Raw genomic sequence first — 23,886 nt, forward strand, 5'->3', positions numbered from 1 at the left:
GTGCTATATTGAAATTGCCAGCGTCTTTCTGGTGACTCCGGAGGACCACTCTGCTCCTGTGGGTGACACGGCCCACCCAATCTGCATCCTGGAAAACATCAAAGGTGTCATTAAAAAAAACATCGAAGGTGTCATTAAAAAGGAGTGAGTGAGTGAGTGAGTGAGTGAGTGGGTGGGTGGGTGGGTGGGTGGGTGGTTGTTTGGCTGGGTGGGTGAGTTTGTGAGTGAGTTTTTGCATGAGCGAGCGTGTGTGCTTGTTTTTGTGATTCATGAGGACACAATTTGTATAATGGCACGACCATTACGACGTAAACCTGACATTGCGTGGGTCCTCATTTTTGAAATAGCTTTAAAAACAAATTCAAAATGTAAAAATGCACAATGTTTACTGTCATGGGTAGGTTTAGAGTAGGTGCAGTGTAAGGCCGATATACAGTTTGTACAGTATAAAAACCATTACGCCCATGGAATGTCCTCACTTGGATAGCAAAACAAACCTCAGTGAGTGAGTGAGCGAGCAAGTGTGCGCATGTGTGTGTGTGTGTGTGTGTGTGTGTGTGTGTGTGGGAGCGAGAGTATGTGCGTGTGAGTTAATTTGTGAAAGTGTAAACTGGTCACAATGGATGGACTTACTGTTAGATTTTGCACCGCCATGGGGACCTGCACATGATTGTAGACCAGGACCGCCTCACAGCAATAATGGTACACGGTCTTGTCTCTTCGCGAAATACTGCAGCCCAACTCCAGGTCCCCACGTATTCTATCCGTGTCCTCTTTGGCCACCCGCAAAATGGTCTTACATTGATGAAGACAGCCAGTAGAACGCCTGTTTGGATGAAACGGGTCAAAACAGACAGGATACTTAAGACGCCACCTTTAAGATTACGTGAGACATGACAGGTGCATGCCGATGATAATGTTGCTATTACCAAGCTTTATTTTGACACGATAAAGTCGCACTGCAAACGATGCTTTGCTGCACTTACTTTTTGCGCTGACAAGATTGGACGACAGCAGCGGTGGAGGTGGAAGGGCCGGCAGATGAAGAAGGAGCTGAGGAGCTTCACTGAGGTCCGGCTGGTTCCTGATGAGGAAGCCTAGCCGAAGAAGCTCCTTCACCATTGCCACCTGGTAACCTCTGTCCGGCAGTAGCCTACATAAATGTTGGAAGTCCCAAACCCGGGCGTTCCGTGCCCAGTCTCTGGTGGAAGCCTGGGCTTGATCCGCCGCCGCAGCCCTTTCATCGGGTGTGCCGTCAGTCAGACACCCACTGGCCAGATGCTCGTGGATGTCGTCCTGCGGCTCCTTACACACCAGGCAGTGGACAACCAACCTTTGAGAGAAAAAAACGATACAATACATAACAAAAATTCAAAAAAAAAAAACTAAAATATAGAAAGAACGATACTCTCATTAAAACGATTCAATTAGATATTAAACATCCAAAATAAAAGAAAACTGTTCACACTTTACAGTTTACTGTTTACAGAAATGTAAAATAAATGAAATCATGTTTACATTACACCGTTTTAGAAACGTTGCTCTGTTTACTTATATATATTGTGTTAGCTGATGTATTAACTAATGTTTCATAAATGAACCTGATTGAAAAGTGTTAACAATGAATGTTATTTTTATGACTGTCTATGTCATTCATAATAAACTAAAGTTCTAAACACTTGATTATAGACTGATGGATTTATTGTTTGTTTATGATTACATTTAGTTTGGGGAAAACCTCAAAATGTAACGTTATAAATTAAAAGTACACATTTTTAAAAATGGCAAATGTTTAAAATGCATGAATGTTATATGTGTGACATTGGTTATGCGTATTACATGTATGATTATCTCTATAGCCTTTACAAAGAATTCATGTCATAAATGCTCATTTATTGAGTTATTCACACAGAAAAAAAGGATTCACACAGGTAATCAACAGGTTTATTTGCAGAAGGATGTCCATCGCAACGATGCCAGCAGGTGAGTGTGATGATACCTGTCTTGTGCTCTCCTTGGCTGCGTTCGAAACCGCATACTTCCATACTATATAGTAGGCAAAAAGCAGTAGGCGAGTGAATAAGTCTGTTTGAATCTTAAGTATTCATAAAAGAGTAGGCGAGAATGAGTAGGCGAATGCACTAATTCCCGCGAGATTCAGACGAACGTCTACTTAAAGTGCGTTCGAATATGCCTACTTACCTACTATATAGTAGGGAAAATGAGTACATGAAGAAAGAAGTACGTTCGAAACCTCGGTATTCATAAAAGAGTAGGCGAGAAATCCCCGGATGTCCTACTGCTTCAGCCCAGATTCTGAAGTGTGCATCCGATGGACACTTTTCTATCCCAGAAGCCCACGGGAGATCAATACGTCATAAAGATGAAGAGAAAGAGGATTCGTCATATCCAAACATTTCAAATTAAAAAATGGACGCGGGTGTTTTCAAATGTGAGTATTAGAAACCAGTAACACCGTTCCTTCTGTTTGTTGAGATTCTGTAAACTTCAATTGTTGCAGGTGTAAAGACGCTACATAGCATAGTAACGTTATATTTCTGATTTGTTTTATGTATAGCTAACAGTAGTAAGCACACGTACGTCTCTAATGTGAATATACATGTATAATACACCATATATATCTTAAAGATGATAACCAAATGTATACTTAACATCTGACAGGAAAATCTTAGATAAGTTTTGCAGATGAACACATGTGAATGATGTATGTGTGCTTTTATGCAGTTAGCATCACTGCTTACATTAGATGTTACTGTAAGTAATGTACATTTACATAAAGAAATTAGATGACATAAATTAGATTACATAAAGAATGTTTTATTTGTCCATTAGCACTGTTGATGTATTGAGAAACATTTGTGTTGGATAAAAAGCAACTTACCACATCAGTAACTAACTCAACATGTGAATGTAGTATTGAGAGCATACATCACAAAGGGAATCTATTTGAATGTTACAGGGACAGATGAGCAGACGCATCTGCTTATCCGGTGGAGAGCGGCTAATGAAGCCCTCTTCACCGGAAAGCGAAATGCTGCCATCAAAGGCTTCGAGTAAGTATACAACAGAAATGAATAAAACATCTTTTTAAATTTTAAGCTGTAGTTTATTTTAATTATTGTAATTTCAAATAGTTATTACAGCACTTTTCTGTTTCTTGATTTTGTGCCTTTGCTGCAGAGCTTTTGTGGTGGAGCAGGGCCTGCAAGGAAAGGTCACTGCTTCATTCATTAAAAAAAAAAGGGAAAACTTGAAACAAAAATACAAAGTAAGATCATATTGTTACCTCTAATAAAGAAATCAAATCACACTGTGCTGTTAAACTGACTGTTTTTGTATTGTGTTTGTGCAATTTTGTAGGAACTGAAATGTCCAGCAACTGGCGTGAGCACTGAGGATGGAGAGCCCACAGCAGCATCATGGAAGTGGTATACTGCCATGGATGAGGCAATTGGGAGCAGACCCTCCATCACACCACCTGCTCTCGTTGCCTCATCTGGGCCAGGTGTTGCTGTGGCCTCTTCATCCTCGGTGATGCCAGCGCTGGGAAAAAGAAAAAAAGATCTCGCCGATCTGATGAGGGAGATGGAGGAACGGGAAGCGGAGAGAGAGCGGGAAGCATCTGAGAGGGAGGAAAGAAGATGGCGAGAAATGGAGGAGAAGGAAGACAGAAGGGAACGAGAGAGACAGGAGAGAGAGGAGAGACGAGAAAGAGAGGCAAGAGAAAGAGAAGAGCGATGGCGGCAGGAAACAAGTGAGAGAGAGGAAAGGAGAGACAGGGAGGCAAAGGAAAGGGAGGAAAGATTCCTTCGCGTCCTTGAGGCTCTCACAAAAAAATGAATTAAATAAATTGTAAAATAAAAGCATGTTCTGATCATTTACTCATTTGGTTTACATAAAGAACAAACATTTTAAAATAGATTCTATCTATAGATCTATCGATATGCATACAGTTCTGTGCAAAAATCATAGGCCACTACTTGCTTTGTTGTTTTAGCAATGCTTTAATGACCATCCATATTTATTTTGTAGTCTCTTTTAATAAGATAAAAAGATTCCGATTTTTAAAAATGGTTTTATGTATCTCCTTTATTTAGTTTTTTATAAAGGAGATACATTAAACCATTTTTAAAAATCAGATCAAAATGGCTTCTATAGGCAAATATATATATATATATATATGTGTGACCCTGGACAACAAAACCAGTCATAAGGTAAAATTTTACAAAACTGAGATGTATACAACATATGAAAGCTCAATAAATAAGCTTTCTATTGATATATGGTTTTTTAGGATAGGCCAATATTTGGCCGAGATACATCTATTTGAAAATCTGGAATCTGAGGGTGCAAAAAAATCTAAATACTGAGAAAATGACCTGTAAATGACCAAACTTTATGCATATTACTAATCAAAAATTACATTTTGATATATTTATAGTAGGAATTTTACAAAAAATCTTAATGTAACATGATCTTTAATTAATTTCCTAATGATTTTTGGCATAAAAGAAAAATCAATAATTTTGACCCATACAATGTATTTTTGGCTATTGCTACAAATATACCCCAGCGACTTAAGACTTTAAGGTTTTGTGCTCCAGGGTATATATATTTCTAATCATCTATTCATAATAGCATTGCTAAAACAACATCAAATGGTGGCCTGAGACATTATGCCTGATACGATGCATATAAAACAATTTCTATTCACAGTACACTGTGGACTTATAGACATTTGGTGATGCATTCAGAAGATAGCATTCATAAATTGTTAAAATATAAAGTGATGAACAGTTTGTGCATATGTGGGGTGTAATGTACCACACACACTTTAAAAGGATAGTTTTATTATTGTGTGTCTGATTCCTAAATGCATATAGAGCACTTAAAGGAATATCATGCTGGCCACTGCTCTGTTGGGTTTAGTTCCAACACACCTGTCTGTAATTTTCAAAGCAGCTGTTATTAATTGGTTTGATTAGATTGTTCAGGTGTGTTTAATTAGGGTAGGAAAAACTCTGCAGAACAATGTCCCTCCATGACCTGAATTGAACTTGAGACTGCTTGCACAAACTGCCTTAAGTTTTGCATTAACTACACACTAGTAACAAAGTGATTAAAGTTTAACAAACTATATAAATTTAATCAGTATTCACTTTATGTTGTTTGATCCCCGTGTTTCCCGCCTTTTACACAAGAGCTGAGTATCAGTCAGTGGACTTTCAGAAGTTTCAAAAGCATCATCAAATAATGTCATGAAGCTCCTGAAAATCAGGCTCCATTGACTGATATTGTATTAACGGAATAATAAAAAAAGAGAGATTGAACAACATGAAGGCAGGTAAATAATGATAGAATTTATGTTCAGGTGAACGTCTCGGTTACGTATTGTAACCCTCGTTCCCTGAAGGAGGGAACGGAGACGTCTCGTCGAGACCGACGAATTGGGATATCGCCTGGATAGACCAATCTACTTCGTGTGTATACAAACGAGCCAATGAATATTGGCATGCATGATTGCAGCCAGCTGCGGCTGATCACAGCGTGAGCATATAATGCGCAGCAGGTGCATGCATCATCAAGGTTTCACTGAGGAGCTGGGACAGGCCCGGCCGTACAGCGGTGGTACAGGAGCCGCGGCGACGGGACGAGACGTCTCCGTTCCCTCCTTCAGGGAACGAGGGTTACAATACGTAACCGAGACGTTCCCTATCAGTCGGTCTCTTCGACGTCTCGTCGAGACCGACGAATTGGGATCCCTAACAAAGCGCCGTGGCTGCTGCCCCTTCCAGTGTCCTGAGCGGGCCCCCCTGGGTCCTGTTACTGGCTTTGGCCAGGGGCTCGCATCAAGGAGAGCCAGTCACTGTATAACTCAGCACCATCCATTTCAGTGAAACTGGAGCACTGGGAATATGCGGAGCTCACGTCCTTCCGATAGGAGGTTCGGAGCAATACACATATAATTCAATTCAGGTTTATATGGAAGATTGGAGGTGATTGAACCCTCATATACTGGTAGAAGTACTACCGGGAAAACACACAGCCTCTAGGGCGCAATGTGGAATTTGTAAGAGATGCAATTAAGTCTCTACGTAGAGCCTAGCCCTCTACCGGTTCTGAAGGATTCATCGAGTGAGGGCCTGACGCCTGAGGTTCCGCTACGTCGGTCGTCAAGCTCGGGGGAGGAGCTCGACAGAGCTACTCTAAGGTTACTCTGGAGCAATATAGCAAGCCGACCCGAGGCCTCTCCGTTTCTACCCGTTTGAGGTGAGAACACAGGAGGAGACTGTGTCTACACGAAGGCTATAGAACCTCGTGAACGTGTTAGGGGTCGCCCAGCCCGCCGCTCTACAAATGTCATTTAGTGAGGCGCCACGAGCCAATGCCCAGGAGGATGCAACACTCCTAGTCGAGTGTGCTCTCAGCCTGAGGGGGCAGGGCACACCCTGAACCTGATAGGCCAGGGTAATGGCATCCACTATCCAGTGGGCCATCCTCTGCTTGGAGACGGCATTCCCCTTCTGCCTGCCTCCATGACACACAAAGAGCTGGTCTGAGGTCCTAAAGCTTTGTGTCCGGTCAACGTAGCATCTTAGTGCTCGGACGGGACAAAGCAAAGCCAGGGCTGGGTCTGCCTCCTCCGAGGGCAGCGCTTGCAGGCTCACCACTTGGTCCCTGAAGGGAGTCGTGGGAACCTTGGGCACATAACCAGGCCGGGGCCTCAGTGTTACCTGGGAATCCGCCGGGCCAAACTCTAGGCACGAATCGTCGACCGAAAATGCGTGCAGGTCTCCTACCCTCTTGATGGAAGCCAATGCAAGCAGGAGCAGAGTTTTCATCGAGAGAAACTTCAGCTCTACTGACTGCAAGGGCTCAAAGGGAGCCTGCTGCAGTGCTGTGAGCACTAGCGACAGGTCCCAAGAGGGCACGGAAGGGGGCCTAGTGGGATTCAACCTCCTGGCGCCCCTAAGAAACCTGGTGATCAGGTCGTGCTTCCCTACCGACCTTCCCTCTATGAGGTCATGGTGAGCGGATATAGCAGCCACATAGACTTTAAGGGTTGAGGGGGACAGCCTACGCTCCAACCCTTGCTGCAAAAAGGTGAGCACGGCTCTGATCGGGCATCTTCGGGGGTCCTCTCCCCGGGAGGAACACCAATCAACGAACAGGTTCCATTTAAGGGCGTAGGCATGTCTGGTAGACTGCGCTCGCGCCGAAGTAATAGTGTCAACTACCCCTTGGGGTAGGTCACTTAGAACCTCCGCGTCCCGTCCAGGGACCAGACATGTAATTTCCAGAGGTCTGGACGCGGGTGCCATAAGGTGCCCCGTCTCTGAGTCAGAAGATCCTTCCTCAGAGGGATTTGCCAGGGAGGGGCTGTCGCGAGGAGCATGAGTTCGGGGAACCAGGTCCGAGTGGGCCAGTAAGGGGCTACCAGAAGGACCTGCTCCTCGTCCTCCCTGATCTTGCACAATGTCTGTGCGAGAAGGCTCACTGGGGGAAACGCATATTTGCGGAGGCCCCGCGGCCAGCTACATGCCAGTGCGTCCGTGCCGAGAGTGCCCTCGGTCAGGGAGAAAAAGAGCTGGCAGTGGGCTGTCTCCGGGGAGGCGAACAGATCTACTTGAGCCTCGCCGAAGCGCCTCAAAATCAGCTGAACCGACTGGGGGTGGAGTCTCCACTCTCCGGGAAGCGCAGCTCGTGAGAGCTCGTCGGCTGCACGGTTGAGCAACCCGGGAATGTGAATGGCACGAAGCGACCTCAGATGCTTCTGACTCCACAAGAGGAGATGACGGGCAAGTTGCGACATGCGACGGGAGCGTAGACCGCCTTGCCGGTTGATGTACGCAACGGTCGCAATATTGTCCGTACGGACCAGCACGTGTTTGCCACGTAGGTGCCCCTTGAGGCGGAGCAGGGCGAGACGTACTGCAAGCAACTCGAGGCAGTTGATGTGCCAAGTCAGCTGGGGGCCCGTCCAAACCCCCGAAACTGCCTGTCCGTCGTACGTGGCTCCCCACCCGGTGGCGGAGGCGTCTGTGTGTAGCACAGCATGCCTGGAGACCTGTTCCATGGGTACTCCTGCCCGTAGAAATGAGAGGTCTGACCACGGGGAGAAAGTCTGGCGGCAAGCCGGTGTTATTTGAACCCGGTGAGAGCCGCGAAGCCACGCTCTCCTCGGGACTCGGCCATGAAGCCAGTGTTGAAGCGGTCTCATATGGAGCAGCCCCAGCGGTGTAACCGCCGCTGCTGCTGCCATATGCCCCAGGAGCCTCTGAAATTGTTTCAGTGGGACCGCTGTCCTGCTCTTGAATGTATCTAGGCAGTTCAACACTGACTGAGCACGTTCCTGCGTGAGGCGTGCTGTCTGGCTGACCGAGTCCAGTTCCATACCGAGAAAAGAGATTCTCTGTGTTGGAGAGAGTTTGCTCTTTTCCCAGTTGACCCGAAGACCCAACTGGCTGAGGTGTGCGAGCACCAGGTCCCTGTGTTCGCATAACTGAACCCGAGACTGTGCAAGGATGAGCCAGTCGTCGAGATAGTTGAGAATGCGAATGCCCTGTTCTCTGAGGGGAACAAGGGCCGCCTCCGCGACCTTCGTGAAGACACGGGGGGAGAGGGACAGCCCGAAGGGCAGGACCGTGTACTGATATGCCCTGCCTTCGAACGCGAACCGCAGAAAGGGTCTGTGGCGCGGAAGGATTGAGACATGAAAGTACGCGTCCTTCAGGTCGATCGCTGCAAACCAATCTTGGGGACGGACACATCTGAAAATGTGTTTCTGAGTGAGCATTTTGAACGGTAGCCTGTGAAGGGCTCGGTTCAAGACGCGCAGATCCAAGATCGGCCGAAGCCCGCCGCTTTTCTTGGGTACTATGAAGTACGGGCTGTAAAAGCCCGTCCTCATGTCGGCTGGAGGGACCGGCTGTATCTCTGCACGCAAGATGGGTGCATCTGCGGCCCTGACTGAGGTGAAGTGGATACCTCTGAATTTGGGAGGGCGCCGGGCGAATTGAATCGCATAGCCGAAAGTGATGGTCTGAAGGAGCCAGCAAGATGGGCTGGGAAGCTCTTTCCAGGCTCCCAGAAAATGAACAAGCGGCACAAGGGTGACCACCGTCGTACCCGTGGGGGTGCAGCGAAGAGGGGGGCAGGGACCCTGCCTCACATTCTCGTTGCCGGACCGGGGCGGGGTCAGAGCGTCTGTATGTTGGGTGTGTGAGACGCTTACCTGCGCATGAGCCGATGGTGCGTGAGTAGTCCGTCTTGCCGTGCTCTCGAACCGCCCATCGTCGCTCGCTGGCGAGGGGGGAGGACGGGTGAGGCGCAGGGGTGGCCTGCGCACTCCCCGCAGTCCCGCTTGTGGACCCTGAGATAGAGAAATTTGCTCTTTTGTCGAGTATTTGGGCGGGGGAAAAAACAAACAAAAGATTCTCCGCCCGGCCCTCCTCCGGGGGAGGGAGTGGTGCGGTCACCATCTCCCGAAGAGCAGCATCCTCCATCTCTGGGTCGCCCGTCTCAGGGTCTCTTGTTCTTACGCTTCCCACTGGTCTTTGTGGGGGCCTGGACGGGCTGGGCGGCTGCTCGGCGACCGGCTCCACGGCGCCGTTGTGAAGGCTGCTGCGGTGGCTGCTGTGGAGCGGAGGCGGAAGCCGGGGGCCGCCCTCGGCGACGAGCAGACTGGGGTGCCGCCGGCGGACAGGTGGAGGCAGCAGCTGTACGCCGGGGCAGGATGTGACTGATGGCCTCAGTCTGCTTCTTGGCTGCGGAAAACTGCTGGGCAAAGCTCTCCACAGCGTCGCCGAAGAGGCCGGTCTGGGACACCGGAGCGTCGAGGAACCTGGTCTTATCGCAGTCCCTCATATCAGCCAGACACAGCCAGAGATGGCGTTCCTGGACCACCATGGTGGACATGGCACGACCCAGAGACCGCGCGGTCACCTTCGTCGCACGTAGCGCGAGGTCCGTGGCGATACGAAGTTCACGAAGAACTTCCGGGTCGTGACCACCCTCGTACAGGTATTTCAGTGCCTGGGCCTGATGCACCTGTAGCAACGCCATAGCGTGAAGGGCGGAACCAGCGGAGCCGCAGGCCGCATAGGCACTGCCGATCAGAGCCGACGAGTGCCTACAGGCCTGGGACGGGAGCGACGGATTGTTGCCCCGCCAAGTGGAAGCGGCGCCCGGACACAGTTGCATCGCAACCGCACGCTCCACCGGCGGGACTGCCGTGTATCCCCGCGCTGGTCCGCCATCGAGGGTGGTTAGGGAGGAAGTCCCACTCGAGCGGTTTCGGGCAGTGAAAGGTGCCGTCCACGTTCGGGTGAGTTCTTCATGCACCTCCGGGAAGAATGGCACCGGGGTGGGGCGCTGAGAACCAGCGCGGGCCACCCCGAGATACCAGTCATCCAGCCGGGAGGGGTCGGGACGTGATGGAGGATTCCATTCAAGCCCTACCCTCTCGGCGGCCCGGGCAAGCATAGCCATCATTTCCGGGTCAGTATCGGGCACCGCTGATCGCCCAGTGGACGACAGTGTGCCGTCCTCCTCCTCAGAGAGGTCTGGCTCTCCCCCCGATGCTGCGACCGACATCTGTTCGTCGAGGGGGGCCCCAAAAGTAACGGGCGGTACCCCTAAGGGAGGTCCAACCCGCTCCTCTGAGAGCCCCGGTGGCGACGGAGCGTCGGTGGAAGGAGGAGCCCCCGCCGATGGAATGGGCGGGGGGTTCCTCACCGTCACCGTCAGACCGGGCAGCCCTCTGCTTCCAGCGACAACCCCCCACCCGGCGTTTGCCTGGAGGAACGTTCGTTCTGGGCAGAGGGACTGGAACCCCGCCCCTTTGCAGGAAACGGAGTCTGGTCCGCAACTCCGCGATGGTCATACTCACACAATGGGGACATGACTCATCCACGAACGCTGCCTCAGCGTGTTGTAAGCCCAGACACGTGAGGCAGTGTGCATGGCCATCACCCGGCGCCAGGAAACGGCCGCACCCAGAAACGCACGGGGAGAAAGGCATGACGCCTCGTCTTTAAAAAGACGCTCAACCCGCGGAGCTCCTTTACAAATTCACTCTTTAAGGAAATTGCTCTTATAGGAATTTGCTCTTTTAGTGCTGAGGCGCACAGGGGAAATGGCCGCAGCAACACAGAAGGTGGATGGTGAAAACCAGCTGTGTGCTTCCACTCGACACGGAAGACCACGCCGCTGAAGCGCCGTGCCGCCAACACAAAAGAGAAGAAAAGGAGGTAAGTGTTGCTTCTGACTCGTCCCACACAGAATGGTCCAGCTCCGAAGCGAAAGCTTGATGATGCATGCACCTGCTGCGCATTATATGCTCACGCTGTGATCAGCCGCAGCTGGCTGCAATCATGCATGCCAATATTCATTGGCTCGTTTGTATACACACGAAGTAGATTGGTCTATCCAGGCGATATCCCAATTCGTCGGTCTCGACGAGACGTCGAAGAGACCGACTGATAGGGAACTAACCTTTTAAGCCCCCAAATAAAAAATGTATGACATGCAGTTATATTATAGTAACAGCTTTAGAAAACAGTAAGAAAACAGAAGCTTTATAGAGAGTTTGTTCCGAGACGCTATCAAAAAAGGTTTTTCTAAAATCATTTTGATTTCTGCATTTGACAGATGCTTTTATCCGAACTGACTTACAGTGTTCTTATTACAGGGACCCCAGTGCTTCTGGAGCAATCCGGAGAAATGAGCCTTGCTCAAGGACACACTGGTTATGATGGCTGCTGCAGAGATGGAACCAGCAACCTTCTACTTACCAGTTCAGCAGTTTAGCTAACTACACCACAAAAGTAATAAGGCTACACCAGAAATGAGCATATCTTTGTAAACATTTGAAATTAAATTACGCAAGAACTGAAATGCTGACAATACTCATTTTAAATGTTTTAATTGGTTTAAATGTATTATAGGTAGTCATGCTCATGGAGAGCAGCCACACAGATGTTTGGGGCAGACACAGCTGCAGCCAGGTTGTCCCGCACATGATCTCCCGCTCTTGCCTGAGGGTTGTGGGGTTCAGGGGGGCCGTCATCATGGTCTTCCTCATCCTCTGCCTCAACGATGTCCCCATTGAGAAGAGCCAGATTATGAAGCACAGCACAGCACGCAACAACCTCAGGCACAAAGGCAGGGCTGATCTCTAAGGCCTTGAAGAAGATAGAGCGCCAGCGCGTCTTCATCATCCCAAAAGCTCTCTCAACGATGTTACGGGCACGGGAGTGCTTGCTGTTGAAACGAGCCTGCACAGGGCTCTGTACAGGCTCTCTGTAAGGGGTGATGAGACAGATGGGTGCACTCAGACAAGGATAGCCACCATCCCCAAGGATGCACTTTCCTGGTGGTGGGTACAGGCTGCCCAAATACACAGGGCTGTTCCTCAGTACCCTGGCATCATGCACAGACCCAGGATATCCCACAAAGATGTCAAGGAATTTCCCCCGGTGATCAGTGATGGCCTGGAGTTGGATGGAGTGAAACAACTTCCTGTTGTAGTAACAGTGGGAGTTATTTGCTGGAGGTTTCATGCGGATATGACAGCCGTCGATTGCACCAACTGCACTTAATTTTGCTGTGCAAATCCTGCTCCCACTGCCTCCAGGTCATCACCGGTTGGAAAGCAAATCACCTTCCTTAAAATTCCCAGGACTGCTTTGCTCACTCTGTGCACAATGTCATGCACAGAGGTCTTGGGGATATCGAAGGTCTGTGACACTAGCCTGTAGGACGCTGCATGGGCAAGCCAGTAGAGGAACACCAGCACCTTGATATCCATTTCCCACCCATGGTCAGATTCCTGTCTGAGTACACCAATGAAGGACCTGATAGACGGCAAAGACAGGCGAACGTGGGCACGGTGGTCAGCTGCTTCATCCAAATACAGCTGCAGAATCGGCACAGCTGCATTAAGACCGCAGTAGGATGTGGGGTTCACCGCCTGTAAATATGTGATAGTTAGCACAATACATTTAAATAAAGCATTGTTTCATATGTTGTGGACTTGAACTGATTTATTGTGATGGTTATTTTTAATTTGTCATTGTGGTCAGTAAATAGAATATACCTTAATTCATGCATTAACATGAAAATTAACTGAAAATGCATGTATTCACATTGGTTGATTTTGTCTAGTTCATGTATAGTTAGGTCATATAACAATACAATTAAGTTGCTTTTTTCTTTGTTTTACTAAAATATATAATTTTCAGTGACAAATTATGCAATATAATTTACTATTGGTCAGCATTTATCAACATTATTACATAATTGTAGGAGTGAGCTAGCAATGCAATTAATTTCTGAATTTTTAAGTATTGATACTTACATTTTTTGATTGTAGAATGAACATTCTTCTCCAAAGGTGAGATCTTCGAGCAGCTGCCCGACGTCTCCTTTTGGATGACAATATTGCAGTTATTTTTCTTGCAAACATTCTTCTATACATAGTGGTATATTCCACTGATGAAATCAGGTGTTAGTGCACCTGTCAGTCATACCTTTTAAGTTGTTGCGCTTGGTATAACGTCACAGGTCACATGGTAACGTCAATGCAGATTCATCAACATCAGATTCATTCATGTAAGTGAGTAAACTGTACAGTAGGTGGCGGTAATACTCCGTAGGAGTGAACGGCGATTAAAGAAGAAGAAGAAGGTAACGTCAACATGGCAGCTCACATTCATACTCAACGGCTGTGTCCAAATTCAGGGTCTGCATCCTCCTTAGGATCCTTCCTACCCGGTTGAAGGAGGAGGGGTCCTCCGAAGACCGCAAAACCTGGAAGTAGGTGTCTGTGAATTTGGACAGCCTACCCTTCTTTCAGTTCCCTCCCCTACCCGTTGCTCATATTCGGTCGCCTAGCAACCGTGACAGCGCTAAGCTAGAAGTAAGGTTATCTGTACTGCACAAAACAAAAGAACTGCTCTATCGTCCCTAAAAGCGTTAGAAACAGCTTCAATCACTAACAAGAAATTAGCTGTGTGTAAGGGGATATTCACACAGGCAGTAAGAAAGAAGCTAGTTCACGAAAGAGATGTTTTTTTAACATATAAACATACAAATGTAAAAAAATAAAAAAATAAGCTTAATGCTAAAACCAAAGGCCTAACTAGACAACCGCTGTAAAAAAAATATTTTTTAAACGCCAGTTTTTTTTTAAAACTTACATCATAACTACCGCTCGCTTCGTCCGCTATTATTTGAAAATTCCGGAAGCGCTCTGCTGAAAGGAATTATGGGATAGGTAGGACGGGAAAGGATCCACCAGACCCATCCTTCCAATTCGGGGAAAAGGAGGACGTATTTGTGGGCCGCATTTGAAGGATCCTACGAATTTGGACAGCCTTCGTCACGGCGCTGTGACGTAACATCCTTCAAATGAGTCCGAAGGATGTAGACCCTGAATTTGGACACAGCCAACGAGATTTGGCTGTAGAGTATGTACTCTTTTAGCGCTCGTTAAGTAAGTATTTATTGAAATTAAGTACCTACTCATTGAGTATGCGGTTTCGAACGCAGCCATTGTCTTTACTGAAGGGTAATGTTTTAAGTAACACTAAATATAGCATTACAACGTTATATTTAATAATGATGCATTCATTTTACATAGCTTGTAAAAACGCTTTAATTGATGTAACAGTGTGCATTGGTTTAAACTTTAAAACTTTAAAACCACAAACCTTTCTTCAGGTGAACCACAAACAGATGAGGAGCGCAGCTTTATGACGTCACTTCAGCAGACCAAAATAAAAGTCTATTGGAGCACAGCTCTCTAGAATCACAAACACATCTTAGAAATGTTGATTATAGAATAGAATTCCGTGCCCACATGATGATGAATTTCTAAAGTTATTAACTATAGTATTTTTCTCTATTTTTTGTGTACTATCAAAACACTATACTTTATACTTATACCTCGCCATTAAATTCACATAAAACTAGTTAATGCTGCTGATTCAACTATATAACTTTAACAAAGTATCTAATAAGAATATTGCATTCATTCAGATCTAGGATGTGTTATTTTAGTGTTCCCTTTTTTTGAGCAGTGTACAATACAAACTATATAAATGTAAATATTTTCAAATATATAAACTATGAGCGTATTTATACAGGCCTATACATACTAAATATACACAGCACGCACACATGTGAACAAAAACTTATTTTGGATGCGATTATTTGCTATTGATCGTTAATTAGTAATTTATTTATTTATCCCTTTAACTGCCCGCTCGACCAAATGGTTGAGCACATTTTGAGTCACTATATTTTATTAAGAGGAGTACCTAACTTAACTTACAGTTTTTTACAGACGCTAGGACACATTTCTCAATACTTAGGTCACTTTTGCAAAACTCTTCACACAAGTCTCCTAACTGACTTTCAGCTTGGCAAAGCAGTTCATTTCACATTCAAAATGCACTACAACTACCAAAACACTTTATTCAGGTCTCAAATAAACTTATTCTTCCAGAACACTAGCAAAGGTTGACAGCCGACAAACACACTTTGTCACCCACAAAACAATGAACTAAAAAACACTAACAACATGTAGCATTACACACTGTTTTCTTGTGTAAAACAAGGAAACATCTGTTTATAATTGCAATATATATTGTTTATAACTGCAATATATGTTACTGGAATGAATCAGACATGATGCAGAATTCGTCAATATTTTATGTTGTTTATTTATTTTTTATTTTTTTGTACTACAGTTTTTTCTGAATGCTTAAGCGCTAATCGTGATTCTTGTAGCACAATTTCTAAAACTATTAATACGTATAGCAAAACCACTCACTGAGTTTGCAAAACTAAAAGCACAAACACTGCTTTGCACTCAGTTTGCAAATTTGTAACACACACTTTGCAGAACTTTAAACACAACTCACTGCTTACACTCAATTACCAAATTTCCAACACACTCCTAGCAAAATTATACACATGTATGGCTATCATTAACACTATTTTGCCAACTGTTTGGCACACTTTCACATGTGAAAACTGTTTTAGATAATTAGTTCACTTTGCAATCAGCCTAAGCACTATAAATAAGCCACAGGTAAGCTGTCTATGTGGAGTACAATGGAAGGAGCAGTAAGAGTGAGAAGAGTGAGAATCAGAGGAGGCCGAGGAGGCCGAGGGAGAGGACGTGGAGGTGAAGAAGTTGGAGGAAGAGGACGTGGAGTTGAAGAAGCGAGAGGGTTAGAGGAAGTTAGAGGAAGAGGACAAGGAGGAGCAAGAAGAAGATGAGGAGGGGAAAGAGGAAGGGTAAGAAGAGTAAGAAATAGAATAACTGATGACATCAGAGCTACAATAGTGGACCATGTCATCAACCATGGGATGACCCTGAGGGAAGCTGGCCAACGGGTTCAGCCTAATTTGAGCCGCTACACTGTGGCAAGCATCATTAGGACATTTCGAAATGAGAATCGGTAAGTACTTTTTAGCACTGCCATACTCTAATGAGAAACACAACAGTACCATACATGCAAAAATACTGAAATTGTTACTTTACAGAATTGCTAGACGTCCAGATGTTGGGGGCAGAGGAAGAATGTTCACTCCAGAGCAAGAGACCCATAAAGTGAACATGGTGATTGCCAATAAAGCAATAAGACTGCGCGAAATACAGCAGCGCATAATTGATAATGACACCATCTTTCAAAATATACACAGTGCAAGCATTTCTACACTAAGTCGTGTACTTGCGCGCCACAGAATAAGAATGAAGCAAATTTACAGAGTTCCTTTCGAGAGAAACACAGAACGTGTAAAGCAACTGTGATATGACTATGTGCAGGTAAGCTATAGTGTCATTGGTTCTGAATTTGGAAGTGCATACTGTAGTGCTGTGCATGGACCTGATGTGTTGCATTTGTTTTGTCTTGTCCAGAGAGTGATGGAACTAGAAGCAGATGCCATGGGACATGAGCTACTTTTTGTAGATGAGGCCGGTTTTAACCTCAGTAAAACCAGGAGACGTGGCAGGAACATTATTGGACACCGTGCCATCATCAATGTCCCAGGACAACGTGGTGGTAACATAACCATGTGTGCAGCTATAAGCCAAAATGGTGTTGTTCACCATCATGCAACCATAGGCCCATACAACACTGCACACATTCTTGCATTCCTGGACACCTTACATGACATGCTCACTGTTCAGAGACCAGAGCATACCCGATATGTCATCATATGGGACAATGTTAGTTTCCATAGGGCTGCTTTGGTCCGCAACTGGTTTACAGACCACCCATCCTTCATGGCACTCAACCTCCCTCCATACTCTCCATTCTTAAATCCCATCGAGGAGTTCTTCTCTGCCTGGCGCTGGAAAGTGTACGACCGTCATCCTCATCAACAGGTAGCCCTTTTACAGGCAATGGAGGAGGCATGTGGAGATATTGACCAGGCATCATGTCAGGCCTGGATACGGCATTCAAGGAGATATTTTCCCCGGTGCCTTGGACTGGAGGATATCGCATGTGATGTGGACGAAATTTTGTGGCCAGACCCAGAAAGACGACATGATGTAGGCTGATTGTCTTTTTTTTTCCTTTTTTTTTTTTTGTGAAATTACTATTTTGTGTTCTGACTTTGTCTTGGTTTTGATGAGTGTGAATAAACACCAATACTTGAAGTTTGGATCCTTGTATGTTTACATGACACTATGACAAAAGTATGACCTCAAATTGACATCTGTACACAGAGAAAGCAAAAGCCAGATGTGTTTTGTATTCATACCATCAGTGTGCAGTTGGCGCATTGTGTGCTTAGTAGATGATAGCTTGTGTGTACTGTTTGATATGAAAACACCATTTTTACGAAGGTGTGAAGAGTTAATCTAGCTGTGTTTGCTTTTGCAAGAGAACTACAATGTTTTGATAATTGGGTGAAAGGTTTTCTTATTTGTGTGTAGAGTTTTGCAAAAATAGCCAATAGTTACAAAAAATGTGCTTAAGCAATCAGAAAAAACTGTAAGTAATTTCAAGATACAAGAATTTGTATACACACCATCCACTGATACAGATACAATAGTAATGCTAATCTACTGCATTTTTAGATTTGAAATATGTTTCAATAAAATATTGCTGTTGAATTTTGCTGTCTTATTCAGTTTTGCATTATGTTATTGTTTTGAACATAAGTTTAACAGTTTTGAAAACAGTATGTAAGCATGTACAAAATGTGTTGTACGTACAAAGATTTTTGGCAGTTGTTGTGTCTGAGTGAGAAAAGAATTCATGAAATTTGAGAGATGTATTCATTGAATGCATTTTGTGCCAAAACAAAGATAATTGATCCTCAGTTTAGCCTACATAGACTTCTGTTGTGCTCACTGTGTGAAGAGTTTTGCAAAAGTGACCTAAGTATTGAGAAATGTGTCCTAGCGTCTGTAAAAAACTGTAAGCTGATTGAGCCATCTCTACCATCTGGTTGAGCTATGTTATGCCAAAAAAATCCACTAGATGTCATTATGTCAATCAGCAGTACTTGTGACAACACTCCTTCTCTCATGGATGTCAGAATCAAAGAAATCACTCCTGCCATGTGAACTGTTTTTGGTGAAATTTTGCAAGCTAAGCATATTTTTTTGACATATTACACTGTAGGAGCCCTAACTTTACAAAATTATGTTGCTTGTTGCCAAAAAAAAACTTCAGTATGTTTTCAATAATTTTTCAAAAATTTGCTCAACCAAACGGTTGATTTGTCACTTTATGGTAAAGGTAGAAATGCTAAGCTAATGTTTTCAAATCATCCATTTCTGCAGTCAGAATGGACTATTTGCTGATAAATATAAACTTCTGATCATTCATAGTTATGAATATGACACAGCTATTGTTATTGCCTCATGAATATACTTAGATCATTTCTTAAGTATGTCTTTTTTTGCCACTTTTGGATATTTTTTAAGTAAATATAATGAAATCATAGAATTAATGTTTGAAAAACATAATGATCAGTTGCAGATACTTCTTAAATGACAAATACTGGTGTATTAACATTAAAATTTTAAGATTGTTATTTATTTGTTTGTTGTTTTTTTGTTTGTTTTGTTTTTTTACAACAGTTTCTATGGTAAAAGAATGCGCACTCTCACTGTCAAGAGATGCTGCTGAAAAGTTTTACAATCACTAGTTTTTTATATTGTTTGAATGATTGTTTCTAATGTTGGTTTACACTACACAACATTGCTGGTTTACAAAGAAATGTTCATTTATCTAGAAACAAAAATTCTGTTGCACTGCCACACTTGCCGGCGTGTTTTTTGAAACATAAAAGCCTAAAATGCCATTATATTATTATCTTTTGCTGTTTTTTATTTTATTATTATTACTTATTTATTTTTTTTAATGCAGAAAGAATGTAATGTCTTTTGTTTTGTTACTTTTAGTTATTTGAGTTCTTTTTTTTTTTGGTATTACAGTTTTTTCTGAATGCTTAAGCGCTAATCGTGATTCTTGTAGCACAATTTCTAAAACTATTAATACGTATAGCAAAACCACTCACTGAGTTTGCAAAACTAAAAGCACAAACATTGCTTTGCACTCAGTTTGCAATTTTGTAACACACACTTTGCAGAACTTTAAACACAACTCACTGCTTACACTCAATTACCAAATTTCCAACACACTCCTAGCAAAATTATACACATGTATGGCTATCATTAACACTATTTTGTGTTCTGACTTTGTCTTGTTTTTAATGAGTGTGAATAAACACCAATACTTGAAGTTTGGATCCTTGTATGTTTACATGACACTATGACAAAAGTATGACCTCAAATTGACATCTGTACACAGAGAAAGCAAAAGCCAGATGTGTTTTGTATTCATACCATCAGTGTGCAGTTGGCACATTGTGTGCTTAGTAGATGATGGCTTGTGTTTACTGTTTGATAGGAAAACACCCTTTTTACGAAGGTGTGAAGAGTTAATCTAGCTGTGTTCGCTTTTGCAAGAGAACTACAATGTTTTGATAATTGGGTGAAAGGTTTTCTTATTTGTGTGTAGAGTTTTGCAAAAATAGCCAATAGTTATAAAAAATGTGCTTAAGCAATCAGAAAAAACTGTTACAACAAGAAAACATAATTTCCGTGATAAAATGAAAACCTGAAATATTTTATGGCATACTTCAATAAATAAAGAAGATTCAATATACAAAAATATTTTTTTGATTATAATTTTAAATAAATTACTGTTATAGTTCATATTTTCAGATTTTCATAGTATAAGTATGAATTCCAGTACTTTTACCATTAAGTGACATATCAACCGTTTGGTAGAGGTCAATATTTAAAAAATGATGGGATTTATAGAAAAAAAAAACATTGAGTGTGGTTATTAGTGACATAAAGACATAAAAAATGAAAACAAAAATTTTTTCCATTGCCTTTTTCTTGGTGTGGCAGTTAAAGGGTTATTGTAAATAATAAATGCATAAAAATATTAATTAAACAAGTTAATAAGTATTGAATAATAGTGATTTGATAATTATATTATGTATAATTAGCTGTTTGCTGAATTATTATTTAATAATCATATAACAAATGCATAAACATTTATTATCATATATATTTTTAAAGTACACAACTAGTCGTTGCTATGGCGACGACGTTATAACTGAATCACAACATTCTACTCGCGAGCAGAGCTAACTTTGCATTACTTGAGTTCGCGCTCACATCCTGCATAGTGTTTGATTGATCATTCAGCACTTTTACACATTCACAGCGACTTATTCAAGTGAACATCGATTATCAAGAGTATTAGGAGAAAACTGAGTTCTCTTAGCGCTCAAGTGTACACTTCCCTTCCAAGTACACCCCAAAATTCAGCACGACGCGGCGTTCAACCGTCAGCCCGTTAATGCTTGAGAGGAGAATGAGGAGGAAGAGTTTGGAGAAGGACAAGGCTACTTTTAGTGGTCCAAAGTCCAGTCCAGCTTTAGTTCAAGTCGACATGATGGCTGAAGGTGCGTTTACTGCCATAACCAAAGACAGCTTCATAAACTACTGTCAGCTCTTGAAATTTAATGTCAACTACAATTATCTTTTTTAAAGACTACATTTGAGGTATGAAGCCAGTAAAGTGCTCTGAGAGGAAGATACAGCGTTGGCTGTGAAAGGAGACGCTTGGAGGATGGTCTTAACCGGTATTGTTATTATTTTCCTTACTGTATTTATCTGGTTATTTCACTAGTGAGCAATTCCAGCGTTATGGACGTGACATTTGCAGTAAAAACTTAAAACATAAAAGTCTCAGAGAATGTAAATGTTAACAATATATTGAAACATCTGTTTATATTTTTCGAAACCCCTCACCATAAAGTTTAGGCATCAGAAAAAAATTTGTCTATACATGCGTTTCATATTTTAAATCAGGCAAATATTAATGCGTTACGGATGTGACAAAAAAAGGACTTGAGTTTTTGGCAGTCGATATACTTTGTAGAAATTCTGCGAATTCAAATGCACAAACCAAACGAAATAATACCAGCCAAAAGGATAAGGGTTGGCTCTTTATGGAACATAAATTATTTATTTTATTTTGTTTTTCATTTTTGCATTTATGAGGAAAAACCATTGTTACGGACGTGACGCCTTTCCGTTACGGACGTGACAGTTCTGAAATTTACACTTGCCTGACTCTGGAAAATCAGATAAAATGCTGTAAAAACTTCAACCGAGATCTATTTGTGGGTCTCTGTTGTTTATTTAAACCAACAAACACTGCCCTCCAAGACATCTGTATGGTAAGTTTGCACAATTAATAACATTTAAACTGAAATCACCTTGTTATAGATTAGCTTGTGTTCGCGCGAGTGTGGTGTTAAAATGTAACCAGTGCGGACATATTCAAAACTGAATTCGGACATATTGTTTGCTAATGTGGTGTTTACTTCAGACCCCGAATAATATAGAACTGCTAATATACATCATCAGCTGCAATAAATGTTTATTGCATTTCGGAGGTCGCCGGTTTACACTCAGAACAAGCTTAGGTAATTTGAAGCATTGTCCACTTGTTAGTAGTGTTTGTAGTGTATGCCATTTAAACAATGCTTGGCCGTTTTAATCGATTGTGAAAAATGTAGTAGGCTAGGTTGAAAATCATGTCGCTGAATAGAATTAGCAAATAATTACTTTATTGCACAATAAAACATAAAGTTATTGAACGCGGAAGTCCGAATGTGCGAATATGAAACCAACTTTACTGCAGTTTAGTAGTGTGTGTGTGTGTGTGTCTGTGTGGAGAGTGACAAAATACCATCGTGTCACAGTGATCGCTTATGTTTGATACCAATGTTTAGTTTACGTTGGTAAATGCGCAAAATAGCTGAACAGAATAATACCTGTTATTTATCGTCTCAAAGGAAATTTCAGTAGTTATGTTTTACCAAGTTTAATGGCTGGCATTTGGATGTAAGAAGATTAAGACACATCAAATCGATCTGTGTGAAACAGACATCCAAAAAAAGGTAAGCATAACAAACACGGTATTTTCATTCATTGTTTAATGTTAACATCTTTAAGAAATACTTGAAAGGTAAATAATTGACATCATGAACTTTTTTTTTACATAGGCCAACATTTGGACTGATAAGCGTTGAGGATTCTGTTGCAACAAGAGCTCTGTAAAACAGATCTCCAAAAAAGTGAGCATACAGTATATATTGTTATGAACATGGATCATCGTGAAAAAGACATTTAAAATAATTATTTAATACATTAAAATTATTTGTAGACATATTTACTTTTTACATGTTATTAAATATTGTACAAATGAAATTATCAAATGATAAGCTAATGTAAAACATAGATTAAGGCAAAATAAACATGCCCAGTATCAAACAAATGAGTACAAATGTGATTAATTAGATGACTTCTGTTTTTTTCTTCTTCTGTTCTGCAAAGACTGCCTCTGCAAAGTGATACCTCCCTCTGTTGTCTACTTTTGGGTTGAAAGTCTCAATCACTTGGTCAGGTGTCACCCAAGCTTTATCTTCCATCACAGGTAAGATGTAGACTAATCCCGCGCTGTCATTTTTTCTTAAGAACCTTATTTCCAGTGCCTTCTGGTCTCGGTTATTACCAAGTCCGACAAACTGCCTGAATGATTTGTTTGCCTTGAATTGGACCAAGACACAGTCTCCAGTTTTGATGTTCTCTGCAGCTGTTGACTGACGCTCAGATGACTGGTGTTCGGGACTTTCAGCAGATGTGATTTCCGAGAGCTGAAATGTATGGACACCTGACTGTTCTGCCTCGGAGTACATTTTGTGATGCACTTCTCCCCAGGAGACTGGCTCAATGTGATGGATTGATTGAGTGCCTGGAACAGCTGTTGTAATGGCCCATCTCTCATCCAGCTTATGATGTTGTATAAAATCTGTGATTTCGTTGGATGTAATGAGTTTGATGTTGATGTTTGGGCAGCTCTTCCTGGCAGAAGCTACAAATGAAGCCGCATCTGTCACAAGAACTGCCTGTCTGCAGAGGACATCAGTGTTAACTGCACGCTTCACTGTTGCTCCCACACCATCCACTGCACCTTTGCCGTGGCTTGTGGCAAAGAAGTGCCACTGTACTCTTAAAGTTGGAAACAGGTCCTTGAATGTATAGTTGACATGAAACACCAGATGAACTTGTTCTTAAACTGAGAAGCAGCTCCATCACTAAATATGTGAATCTTTTTCATTGCAGGATGTTTCGTTTTAATGTCCTCCACAATCTTGGAGAGGAATGTTGCCACAGACCTCTTGTCATGATCCAGGCTGTCACTGACTATGGCATATGACTCTGGCTCTCCATCAGACCAC

The 23,886-nt window shown here is 43.1% G+C and overlaps 1 protein-coding gene across 1 annotated transcript in view; it reads right to left on the reverse strand.

Annotated features, from left to right (window-relative positions):
- The window catches only part of LOC141323507 (uncharacterized), a 5,776-nt gene extending 3,810 nt beyond the window's left edge, over positions 1-1,966 (reverse strand). Inside the window, exons 1-3 of the mRNA XM_073833483.1 lie at positions 1,953-1,966; positions 887-1,333; positions 634-826 (exon numbers count right to left, since the gene is read on the reverse strand). Of these exons, the coding sequence (XP_073689584.1) occupies positions 634-826; positions 887-1,333; positions 1,953-1,966 (654 nt within the window). The remainder of the gene's footprint in view (positions 1-633; positions 827-886; positions 1,334-1,952) is intronic.
- Between the last annotated feature and the right edge of the window lie 21,920 nt (positions 1,967-23,886).

This window comes from Garra rufa, chromosome 1 (assembly GCF_049309525.1).
Source record: "Garra rufa chromosome 1, GarRuf1.0, whole genome shotgun sequence".
NCBI classification, from domain to species: Eukaryota; Metazoa; Chordata; class Actinopteri; order Cypriniformes; family Cyprinidae; genus Garra; species Garra rufa.